At 34.1% G+C, this 13,445-nt stretch overlaps 1 protein-coding gene across 4 annotated transcripts in view; it reads left to right on the forward strand.

Moving 5' to 3' along the window:
- Positions 1 to 13,445, forward strand: part of SIPA1L2 (signal-induced proliferation-associated 1 like 2) — a 107,891-nt gene that overhangs the window by 41,056 nt on the left and 53,390 nt on the right. For all 4 annotated transcript variants that reach the window (XM_014951021.1, XM_014951022.1, XM_014951023.1 and 1 more), the window contains exons 6-8: positions 2,764 to 2,867; positions 9,397 to 9,554; positions 11,374 to 11,950. In XM_014951021.1, coding sequence (XP_014806507.1) covers positions 2,764 to 2,867; positions 9,397 to 9,554; positions 11,374 to 11,950 — 839 coding nt within the window. The remainder of the gene's footprint in view (positions 1 to 2,763; positions 2,868 to 9,396; positions 9,555 to 11,373; positions 11,951 to 13,445) is intronic.

Here is a 13,445-nt window from a genome sequence, read left to right on the forward strand (position 1 = left end):
TTTTAATTTACTCTATTTAATATTTTAATAAGTAATTAATTGGTCCATTTCTTATGGAATATAGACTATAGAATGTTGTGGTGGGTTGACCTGTCTGGCAGGTAAGATCACACCCACTTGCTTGCTCACTTGCCCCCCCCAGCAAGATGTGGGAGAAAATCAGGAGGGCAAAAGCAAGAAAAACTTTTGAGTCGAGATTAAGACAGTTCAATAAGTGAAGGAAGAAGTGGAAAAAACCAAACACCCTCCTTCCCCTCCCCGCCAAAAAAATACCCAACAAAAGCCATCAAAATGCCAACCCAAGACCACAACAGCCAACCAACCAAAAAAAAAGCCACAAAAACAAGTGATGCAAAGACAGTCACTTTGCACCTACAATCAGCTTCCATGGAAAAACTGCCCCCGATTCAGTTTTACTGTAGAGTGTGACATTGTATGTTATGGAATATCCCTTTGGTCAATTTGAGTTAGCTGTCCTGGTGCATCCCCTCCAAAGCTCTTGCCCACCCCTGGCATGCTCCCTGCGGTGGCGTGGGGGAGAGTGTGGGAAACAGCCAGTCCTGATGCTGTGCCAGCACTGTTCTGCAATAGCTGAAACATTGGCGTGTTATCAATACTGTTTTGATCACATATAGAAAATGCAGCACAATATGGGCTGCTCTGAAGAAAATTAGCTCCATCCAAGCCAGGTCCAGGGCAAATGTGGAGAACATGTGGAATATATTAACTACAAACTCTTTTCTGCCCTTCTTTAGTGCATTTTTAATGGCATGCAATTCTAAATCCCAAGATCAAGAAATAAGAAAATTAGAGGAAACTTTACCAGTTCAACACTATATAATCTGTTCAGTATGTGTTTTAAAACATATCAATCTACTAGAAATGAGGAATTAAGATGATATTATTGGAACATTAATATTCTCATTTGTAATGTTCAGACTTTAATTATGGATTATACTATGGATAAATTGGATTATGTTTGTATTTAATTTCCTTACTGCCCATAAAGAGGAAAATGAATTTGAAAGAAATTGAGGAAATGTTGCAATTTTATATCTACAGAGGAATAGTACTGTTTCACTTTCATTTGGTAAAAGATGCTTTTCTGCAAAAAAGCTGAAATCTTTTATAACTAAAACAAAGGTTTAGCCAATTTTTCCCAAACTTTGTGAAATAAAACTAATGTTCAGAGACGGATGACATGCAAAAATGTCAGCCCAGATACAATTTTTTTGCTCTAAAATTGTCAGCAGAGTACTGTTTGTAGTAGCAACGGTTATGTAAATTTTATCACAGTGGGCCTTAGTTGGTGTTCAGTAAAGCATCTGTTGAGTTAGAAGATTTCAGCTTGCTTAGTGTAAGGAACTAAATTTCAGAAGAAAAACTTGTTAGCTCATTTCCAAAGTCAAGGTGCTTAGCTTGTTTAGCAAAAGTATTTAACTAAATACTATGTTGTATTGGGAAAGTATTGATTTTAGGGTAAGGAATCTGCCTTTCTGTGATAAGTAGTTAAAGGGACAATTTTGTACAATATCTGCTCAAGATAATTTGATTCTATTTAATATGTAATTGCAAAAATAGTCAGGGAATATGGTTACTGAGATCAGTGTAGTTTAGGCAGATAAATGGATTTCATAAAGTAATTTACTTCCTCCTCCTATCTCTTCAAAACTCTGTCTTTCTAAAATACCATGGTAGTGTTATAATGGAATTGTATTTTCAACAAAGATTTTAAAAGAAACTTCAGAGGAAATTATGCTCCCTGTTTTGTATGTAACTGTAATTTACATGACATCAATATTAATAAATGAAGTTAATACTATTATTGTACAAACATAACTGAAGCAGCCAGTTGTAATATGAATGTGTTCAAAATTATAGACACATATAAATATTTAAAGATTTAGAGCATCAGTATGGTTACTGTTGAATTTTACACTTAAATGTTTATACACTTTTAACCAGAGAATGAACATGGGTAATCAGTTTCTTTTTTGGAATACAGTTACTATTTAAAACAAAACCAAACCCCAAAACCTTAAACAGTGTATGGAAGAAAGTGTTGGAGAGTGTTTATTGGTGTAGATAACATAAAATTATATTTTAAAAATGAGTAAACATGGTAAAACATAAATTTATAGTAGTCTTGACTCAATAGAGTGCTTTAATTGTACTTACTTAAATAATCCATACACATTAAAGAATAAAAAGGATTAATTTATGACTGCAGAGTAAAACTCTAATTATCTGCAAACCTTCTGAAATGCTAACTCTAACCAATAAAATTATTTGACATTGTACTACAATCTATTGTGTACATATTTTATATTTTAAAAATGTCTGAGCTGCATTATGTATGTTATTGTCATATTTGAAGTATCATTGTTAGTTAATTTTTGGTAAAGTATGAGATTAGTCAATAGGCCTTATTAATGGTTTAAATAATGAAAATATATATTATATAAAAGTGTACTCAAGTATCTTAAGTGTTTGGGTTTTTTTCATGAAATGCCAATATATTCAAAATTTGATCCTTTAGACCTCTTAGCAAAATCTTCGAGCAATTTCTTGCAGGCCCTTTCTATGTCGTAATATGAAAATGAAGAGCAGATCTTTAGCTGATGCAAACTGGTTTTGTACTACTGAAAAATACTTTTAGATTGCATTAATAGATTCAAAACATAACATGCAAAGAGTGGTGTCCTAAAGAGTAGTATCAATGTTCTGTTTTACTGACCTTCTTGCAATTAAATTCATTTTCAGCTGATTCAACAGGAACTCATTCTCTCTATACTACCTATAAAGATTATGAGTTAATGTTTCATGTGTCAACAATGCTTCCATACATGCCCAGTAACAGGCAACAGGTACGTTTTTAACATTTCATTGTAATTTTATGTTATAAATGTTTGACACTGAGGGTTTCTTTTTAAAGTAATGCCAATTTAGAATTTAATTGTTTTATATGAAGTATGACTCAATTGTTTTGGTTTTTTTTGAAATGTCATAAGGCATTAGAAATCTCATAGGATAAGTTCCTGAATTATATAGTATAAAAATCCTATCTCACTCATTTCTTGATATTATTAAAAGGTAATGTTGCCTGCGGTGAATGAATTTTTTTAAGTTTGAACTGGATTTACATCTTATGTATGTTTTAAACATTGAATAAAATGAAGCTTGCAAATACTGTTATGATTAAAGTATGCATGTAGTAAGATTTTAAAGATGATTCTACTTAATCCTTATATTACAGATCCTGAAATGTTTATTAATGTGTCAGCTTAGTAATAAATGCTCAACTGTGTCCTTCAAGGTGTCTGCTTATGAAGACAGAACACTGCAATGCACTTACTGTGCTTCTGGAGAATTCCCTTTGCTTATGTAATAATTCAGAATATCTTTAAAGCATTAAGGATGGCTAAAAACAGCACAGTATCCAAAGTGTGCGATGCACTAGTAAGGTTACTCAGTCATGCCTGTCTTGGATATTTCTTGCAACTGAATTAAAAAGTACAAGCACATTTGGTATAATATATGAACATTAACACTTAAAAAACCTAATTGTATAATTGCTTATAGGTCAGACTGATAGTAGTTGATAACTTTCTGCACTACTACTCTGCATTTTCCTCTGCAGAAAGAAGTGGTGGATTTATTTATTTAGTTTAAAAATATTCTCTCATTGCCATGCAAGATATGAAGATTTCAGTCATTTTAGAGGGTTGTCATGAAATAAAGATGCTATCTCACTTTCTCTTTGAACAGCATACAAAAGATGGTTACTGATTCTTAAACCATATGTGAGTTGTATCTTTCATGTCTACCCTATCAATAGGTCTTGTGGGAAGAAAAGGAGATGTGTCAAGGCAGTGAGAAAAAGATAAAAGAAAACGATTAAAATTCTTGAGAAAGGATAAATGAAAATTGAAATGGGAGAAAGTATATAATGTATTTATGTATTTTAAATAATGTTCTGAATTGTTTGAGGAACTGTTTCAAGTGAACAGTTAAGACAACTGCAAATTTTGCTCCATTACTCTTAGGATTTAGATGTAGTTTAAAGAAACTAAATTAGGAATCAAAAGACAGAAAATCTTCACCGTATGAATAATATGAATGTTTAGATGACTCACATCTTAAAATGCATGGCTTTCAGAAGACAGAATGTTCAGCTCTATCACATAATCAACTGTGCCAATAGCTAGTAATCAATGTATTGGATCACCATCACTGATTCGAGATTGCTCCATTTTTCTAAATGTTCACTTACATCTTATTACAGTAGAGGATTAATTTGGTAAACACTCTAGGAGTTCTGTCTGTAATCAGTCATAACAATCTTTGACTGGAAAGCACATGTAAAGAGGGAAAGCTTTACACTATAAAGAAAATATAATACACTGAATGAGCTTGCCTTAAAAGGAAAAAAAAAATATTTTCATAGCTAAGCACAGGCATTGACAGCAAATATGGCCTTACTTGGAATTCATTACTTTTGTTGTCTTTCATGACTTTCCCTTGTTTGTGAGAACAAGATATCCTCTTGCCACAATTCACTGATTTGCATAATTGTTTGCTGTTTGTCAGCTTCACTGCTGTGTTGCTCAGCTACCCCCTATTACTGTCCTTTCACTTCTTTGCCTTCCTTTCATTCTCATCATTTCCTTATGTGTCATTCTTTATAGTCAGGTGCCGATTCTTGTGTATAGCAAAAATTTTCCCCAGCAACAAGCACTCCTTTCCAGTGTTTTAGTAAGCACTCATCATTGTCACACTAACAGGTTCAGTATTTAGTAGAAGCACCATGTTGTTAATCATGGCTTCCTTGGGATCAAAATAATGTGACAGGTTTCCAAGTTCAAGTAGTGTGCCTGTGTGAAGACCCACCACATTTTCTTTTAGGTGCTGGGATCGAGCAGTATTTGCACAGCATGGACACTGTCTTAATGAAATGTGACAAGTGCACCCAAATGTCCAGAATTTAGCCAGCCTTAATGTGCGAAAGAAGTCTATAATCATTGTTTAATGTTCTTCCACTACTTTTTAGTTCCAAAATACATACCAAAGTGTGAAATGTATCAACAGGGTTATTTCTCACAAACTAGGATAAAATTCAGTTAGGTCTTTTTCCTTGAGACATCTTAGGTGCTAAAGACCACAGATGATACAATTGAATTGCATCAGTTGTGCTCAGGACAGAGAGAGGCTTACAGGTTCTTTGGAATGAATGTTGTTTGTCTCTTCAGGGTTTGGCTCCCTAACTCTACATACCCAAGTAAAGGGAAGTTAGGGACCATGGTAATTATCCTTTTAAGTTATGTTAGCAATGAAGACTCCCATTCAGTAGTTATTTCTTGCTACCATATTGCGTATGTACGGGCAATGAGGTTGATGCATCCTATCCCTATGTCCCTTGTTTGGTAATGACTGCGCAAGGTATTGAGACAGTCTTCATCATCTAGGACTACAACCTTGACTGAGCAAGCACTCAGCATCTCTTAGATTCCAAATACCTGTGAGCCAAAAATAGGCCACACCAGAATTGTCTGTTGCTTCTTCCAGGACATAACTACGCCCTGCTTGGTCCCTGATCAGGACATCCCTCTAGTTTTAGAGCCAGCAGGAGATCCAAAGAGCAAGGTAATTTTCACTTTGGCTGCAACATAGGCTGGGAACTTTCAAGTCAGCTGCTCCTCCATAGGACAGAAGAGACTACCAGCCCTGGTGTGGCCAGTTTCTTTTCCTTTACTGGCCTTTTCTTCAAATCATAGTTCAAGGCTTTCCCCTTTAAACTTTACCTTTGCAATGTCCCTTTCCAAATCATTCCCTTGCAAGTTTCCTGTTCACACATTTGCAGTCTGCTTGTGTGCATATGGTCAGACCTGATTAATCCAAATCAGTTCAAATAATCAGTTTTCACCTGATTTAAGGAAAACTTAAAAATGAAACAGATATGCAATAATTAAATAAACCTGCTGAATTTAATCTACAGTTAAAATGCTTGGGATAACAAGACCTGTGGTTATACCAAACTCAGTTCAGCCAGATCTGATGAAATATCTTTTGCTGTTTGTTTCTGGTTTTGGTACTGGTTAAGAACACAAATTGAAAATAAAACTTTTGAAACCACTTATTTTGGAAACATACTAAAATAAGTTTGATCATTTTCTTATTTAACTCTTGACATTTCATCATTTAATTGAATGAAGAATATATTTCACTGCCATTTCAACAAGAATGCCTTGTTGTTTTGCAGTTCGACTAGGCAATTAAAATTCCACAGAAGTGAGTAGATTTTTATGGCTGGGAATAACCTTTTAATATGCTATGTTTAAAGACAGTTCTTTTCTTCAGAGATGCATATCTGAAAATTAAGAATTGAGTAGTTAAAAGATTTCAAAATTAATATAGTAGCTATAATCTGGTATAAATAATTTTAATTTAGTGGATTCTGCTTTTCTAACATATTTTCCTCACTGAACTCCCCTTTGCGTGTCTTGTATTCTTATATAAAACTTCACTGATTTCCTTTTGGCTGCCTGTTGGACTTGATTGGGTTCATTTTCAAATTCTTCCATGCCAATTTAGGCTGATACTAGAATGATGTCAAAGTGCGTTTGATGTCTCCTTACTGTAAGTAATCCTCTGTAATCTGTGCACCCTCTTGAGAGTTCCTATTGTGCTCTGCATTAGCATGAGGCTCTTTAGAGTATGTTAGAAAGGCAGATTTAAAAAAAGGAAATAAAATACAACAACCCCCTCAAAACCCCAAACCTGAGCAAGCCTCAAAATGGGAGAGGAAAGGGAAACTGGGAACCTGAAAACAAAACAAAGCAAAACCAAAACAAAACCCAAAAACAACCTAAGAGGTAAAAATTGGGAGGACAATCTAGGTTATAGAATGGAAACTAGAAAAAAGGCTGTTTCTAAATCTTTTTGCTTAGTTCCGGTTTCCTTCAATTCCTTTTTCATTTTCAGTATGCTGTCCTTATCTCACACTTCCCAGGGAAGTATGTGTTCCCTCCTTCTTCTCCATTCAGTACTTTATTCTTTTCCTATTCCTTTATCCTATCCAAAGCACTTTTTTCCATCTTCCAGATCACCCCAGTTAACTTCTCTCCCCTTTCCAAGTTCTTTGCATTATGATACTCTGTGCACAGCCACGACTGTGCTTTGCCTTTGCATTGTGTTGAAGTTCACTGACCACTTGTGCATGACAGTTATTTGTAACAGTGTTACACTGATTTTATTTTAAAATGTTGAAGATGTCACTGAGATCTCTGCAAGCTTGGTAAGGTTCTTAAAAATGATGACCTGACTTCCTGTTTCCTATTTTTGTGCTTCTTAGAGATTTAAGCTCTTGAAAAGTATTTTAGGCGCAGGATATGGGAACTGCCATAATTTTGAAAAGACTACTTCTGCTAGTAAAATTTCAAACATTTCTAAAATTTACCTCTTAAGTGACTGCTATTCTTGCTTAAACAACCTGTGATGGCAAGCAGAACCTGCTAAAGAGGTCTACAAAAGCAGAAAATATTCTTGAAAACAGTGATTGATTGAGAAATAAATATAACTAAACAGGATGTTGCTCTCTAATGTTTTTAATTTTGCTCTGTGGAAATGTATAGGCATGAACCCATATAACAAGAAAGAGTAATTGGGCAGTTAATTATATAACAAAGGCAGAAATGAGTCACTTTGTACATCATAATTGGAAGGTTTCTTACAAACTTAACTGCAGTGTAAATTCCAGCCTGTGAGATAATAATAACCTCTAAATGTGAACTTGGGCTTCACTACTATGGTCTAATTGTATGGTTCACTAGCTCAGCAAATTAAAGTATACCTGACACATTTATGATCAGTTCCACATAGCGTACGTCTGTAATTTATACACAACAGGATGTGTATCTTAAATTGCTCAAATAGCTAGGTTTTTTGATTTTTAGTCTTAAAAAACCGGAAACTTGACTGAGCCACATGACTTACCAAATATTTTATGTTCTTATACCTGTTTTAAATTTTCATCAGAAGTCTTATTTCTTTATTCTGCATTTGGGATTTTGATTATGTTTAAAATAATATACTGAGTATACTGAGTGCTTTAAATTTCTGGCTTTGGCCCTTCTTTCTGCCTTGAGAATGCCATCATTTGTGTTATTTTAAGTGGTGTAATAAAACATCCTTATGGGTCTTAGGCTTTAGCATATGCAACTTAGCTTTTTTTGTGGTAGCTGAAATACTAACTTTCAGTGGAAGTGAGAAAATGCAAGCAAATACTCTTTTGTTAGAAAGGTAATGTTCTATAAAATCAGCTCAATAGAGAAATTTTTGCTTGTTCTGTCACAAATTTTCAAATAAATTCTTGTATACTTTTTAGTTATACATGAGCTAAGGTAAAGCTTTAAGTGTCGCCAATGTGAGGTCTTTGGCAGACTTTGGGGGGATATTTAAAATGTAGCACATGCTGACAAGTTTTTTTCAACCTGTTAATATATATGGATTTTAAACAAAGGTATTAAGAAAATAGTGTAAAAAAAATTGAGAGGTACAATATACTTCCATGAGGAAAAGTGAACATCATTTTACTGTGTTGTTTTGTTTGGTTTTTTCTTTGTTGTTTTGTTTTAGTTTTGTGGGGGTTTTTTAAAGAGAGAGAGAAGTGGTCCCTTATTGCTTGACATGTTTTGTAGTTTTTAGTTTTTGCCTGTAATAATGATTTAGTACATTAAAATATTCTTTAAATCTTTTTTGATGATAAAGCTACCAATTGCAAGAATAAGTTTTTAATTAATGAGTTTTTAATAGCTATAGTTTCTCCGTGAGTATTCTGTGTCTCAGCCCTGGTCCTCAAGTATACAGTTAAAATTTGTGATGATTATTCATTATAATCTTAAAAAATTAAGATCATTATATAAGGTCATTGTTTAATACAAATGAAGCATGGAAAAGCAAGGTTTATTGAGAAAGAAAAGCAATATTATATTTTTCCTAAAGAAGCAAATATTACACTGTAAAGACGAAACTGATGTACGGTTCTCTGAGCAGTGAGAAATGTCAAGTGAAGTAACATTTTTATTACTAAAGTGATGCACTAAAATAAGAGAAATATGTTCATTCTCATAGAATGGAAGAGAAATGAGCAGAAACTTTGCAGAAGTAGTGTGGGGATGTGAGACAGCTTACTAGTATTTTTGTGAACTCGGCCCAATTTCCTTTCCCTATTTTTTTGCAGTTCAGTCTGATATCCTTAATCTGTAGCTATCCAGGATATGATTAATTAAAAGTTATTTCTGAAAAATTAAGGTTTATTTATTTATTTATTATAAAATAAATGAATTGTGATTTCAATGTTTTTTATAACTAATTCTTCAATACATGTTTCTTGTCTAGCTGCTAAGGAAAAGACATATAGGAAATGACATAGTTACCATTGTCTTCCAAGAGCCTGGAGCACTTCCTTTTACTCCAAAAAATATTCGTTCCCACTTTCAACATGTGTTTGTCATAGTCAAAGTACATAATCCTTGCACTGAAAATGTGTGCTATAGGTGAGTAGAGCCTTATAACTACCTAAGTTTAATATTAAAACTGCAATGGAACTGCCTCTTTTAATAATATTGTGTTTCCTAGAGATATTGTGTATACAGTTTTAAAATACCTGCTGCATTTTCTGTGAGCTTGAAACCCCAAAGTCTCCCTTACACACATCTAGAGTTGTGGGGCACAGTTTTAAGCTTAAATGGGTATATGCAGAATTCTGTGTTGCTGATTTATGGGCACAAAGTGGAGATATATCAAGTTAGTGGAGATAAGATTTGCAGACATAGCAATAGAAATGAATTTAGAATTTGTATTGCACCTTTCCTTTTCCAAAAAAAGTGATTTAATATAATGTACTGTAGAAGTCTATTAGCCTACATAAATAGGTAATGGTTTTAAACAGAATGGTCAATTTAGATTTAGATTAGGTGTCAGCAAGAAATCTTTCACTATGAGGGTGGTGAGGCACAGGAACAGGTTGCCCAGACAAGCTGTGGATGCCTCATCCCTGGAAGTGTTCAAGGCCAGGCTGGATGGGACTGAAGCAACCTGGTCTAGTGGGAGGTGTTCCTGCCCATGGCAGGAGGGTTTGGAACAAGATGGTCTTTAAGGTCCCTTCCAACCTAAACCATTATGATTCCATGGCATTCCTGTGTATGTCAGTAGGACCCTGGGATGAGTCATGGCCTTTAAGCACATGAGTGAGGACTTTTGGGAAGTAAACAATTTCAGATGACCTTAACTCTCACACTTAAGTTACTGCATCATGAATTCTAACAATGTAACCAAGATGGAAGCATAGTTCTGAACTGATTGGGAATTGTGCAAATGATTATAAGGACTTGAGGCATAATGGTGCAGATTTAGGATGTATAAATGTTATTGTTCATTGTTTAGAGTGGAATTAAAGTACATAATGAAGAAGTCATATTACTGTCTTTTAGCTGTCTTTTAGAACTGAAGCTACATTTTACAATTTAAGATATCTTTTAGAACTTGATTTTGTTTCAGTATCTCTTTTGTGTTTAATAATACATGACATTTCACAAGTAATATTTTTCTTATTACTAAATGATGTCTGCCTGTCATCCCAAATGTGACTGCATTTCAGTCGAACTAGTAGTAGTTGTATGTAGTTTGCACAGTATTTTGAAATTCTTTTTCAGTAAAAATATTATGTAGATATCAATTGTAGGTGTAATTGGATCAATGATAAAATATTCCTGTTTCTTTTACATATTGCTGTGATCTGTCCATGTCAAGAATTGCAGGTATTTTGAAATTTTACAAACACAGACTAGGCAACTTAAACAGGTACAGAATGCTCCCATTATAGACACATTTGACACCCATACTTTTTCTTTGTCTTCACCCTTCATTGTAGCAACGTCTGAGGAATAAAAGAAATTCTCTTTCTATTTATATATTTCTTAGTTTTAAGATCATGCAACTGAGTGACAGCTGAAAATTATAGGCTTACATTAAAAAATAATTTTTAAAAAGGCTTCCCTCATTTATCTCACAAAGCTTTTTTAAATTTATATCATTAAAAAAAGACAGTGACATCCTAAGAAGTCATCCTTGATATTTTTTGTGTTAGTAAGATACATCCGTAATGTCTTTTATACATTTAAAAGAAGAAAAGCCATTTTAAAGCAGGCAACCCAATCAGTTTTCTTTGATGTGTCTAAAATGTCTGAAAATTGACATGTCAAAGCTAAACCCAGCTGTGTAAATGGGTTGCACAGATCACAGTTCAGTTTAACATCTGATCTGTTCTTTTTTTTTTAGGAATTAACCATTGTACCTCTTGCTTTCTGTTTCCAGTGTTGGTGTTTCACGATCAAAAGATGTACCTCCATTTGGTCCACCCATTCCCAAAGGAGTAACTTTCCCCAAATCAGCAGTCTTTAGGGACTTCCTTTTAGCCAAAGTCATTAATGCTGAAAATGCGGCACACAAGTCAGAGAAATTTCGAGCCATGGCCACAAGGACACGTCAAGAATACTTGAAAGATCTGGCAGAAAATTTTGTTACCACAGCTACAGTGGATACTTCAGCAAAGTTTAGCTTTATTACTTTAGGGGCAAAAAAAAAGGAAAAAGTGAAACCCAGGAAAGATGCACATCTATTCAGTGTTGGAGCAATTATGTGGAATGTGATTGCAAGAGATTTTGGTCAGTCTGCTGATATTGAATGTCTTCTTGGAATCTCCAATGAGTTTATCATGTTGATTGAAAAGGAATCAAAAAATGTTGTATTTAACTGCTCCTGCAGAGATGTTATTGGATGGACGTCTGGATTAATGAGCATCAAAATATTTTATGAAAGAGGAGAATGTATTCTTCTGTCTGCAGCAGATAATTGTACTGAAGACATCAGAGAAATTGTTCAAAGACTTGAGGTAAGTACAGTTTCTAAAATGGAATTCCACATTTTTTTATGAAGAGCTACCTGTCTACATCTCCTTTGAGATGCAATTAAAAATGTCCTGTGTTTGTACCTTGGGAGTGTTTTCAGTCTTCAGAGAGCATTACAAACAAGAATTCTCACAACAACATATTAGATAAGTGTTATCAACCCATTTTCAAGGATGAGGAATCAGATACTAATGATCTGATAGACTTGCCCCAGGCGATGGATGGTTTCAGTGTTGAAATCAGGATTGAAAGTCTAAGCTTTTGTCTTCTCTTGCTGTAGCCTGTTCTCAAATCACACCTTTGTAGGTAGAAATACACCTTCATTTAAAAATATACAAAATCTTAATGTGTAAAATATATCACTTGGACTTTTATAATAACTCATGTGAATATTAGGAGAAAAATTTGTATAAGTGATTCTGCTGATTTGTTCCTTTATAGTGAACAACTGCAGGAAGTAAACTAAACCAATTAATGCCAGTTTTTACAGCTGACTGGATAGCTTTTCTGACACTTTATGACCCTGTTAGCACAACTGTCCTATAACTATTTCAGTCGGTACAAATGAAGTGAAAGGAACTCCAAGGTAAAACTGCTGATGCATCTCCTTCATGTGGCTACACTTTGCCCTTTGATAGTAATTTAAGTGATCCAGATGGTCTCCATTTTGTTTATATTAGTAGTCCTGGTACTAAAAAGAAATCATTCTGCTTACCATTTTCACACTGGAACAGTTGGATTGCAGCTGATGTTTTAGGGCCTCTTTAGTTCTGCAGTCATGTTTAGCATTGCTCAATATCATGCTCTAAATAATAACCTTTGTCTTCCAAAGTACAATTAAACTTTTGATAGATGAATGTCTTCAAAATTTTCTTGCTACTGTTAAACAATCCTTTTCCTTGAGCTCTTCAGTTTCACTGTCCTTAGACAGATATTTCTGAATTGTTCTGAAAAATAGCGTACGCATAGTTCACTCCTAGTAAGTATTGCTAAATGAACAATATAAATAACAAACAGATGGAAAATGAAATTCAAAGTTCTAGTGAAAACCTCTACTGTAATAATTGACAAGAGTTTATTTTGCTGTTTCTCACTTCTTCACTTTTATTATAAAACATGGAAATATCCCAGATGCTGAGGATAGATCTTTAAAATTCAGTAATTAAAAACACAAAATGAAATGTTCATCTATATTTACTTGAGTACATCCTCTTTTCTGTGGTCAGATTTTTGGTTAAACAATGACATTGGTTTTAAATCTCAACAAATTGGCATCAGTCACTGCCAAGTTAACCCAAGTATTAGCTTCAATTATCTGTTCCAATGAACCCTGGCCGCCTTCTCTCTTTCACTGCCACCTATCCAAATTCCACGTTGCTTAAAATAATTAGCTGTCATTACTTGTTTTAAAGCTTTTTTCATCACAGTTTCTTACCTCATATTTTTTCTCCTGTTTCCCTGCTTCATCTTCTCTTTTGA

This window comes from Calidris pugnax, unplaced genomic scaffold, assembly GCF_001431845.1.
Source record: "Calidris pugnax isolate Ruff unplaced genomic scaffold, ASM143184v1 scaffold24, whole genome shotgun sequence".
Classification (NCBI taxonomy): domain Eukaryota; kingdom Metazoa; phylum Chordata; class Aves; order Charadriiformes; family Scolopacidae; genus Calidris; species Calidris pugnax.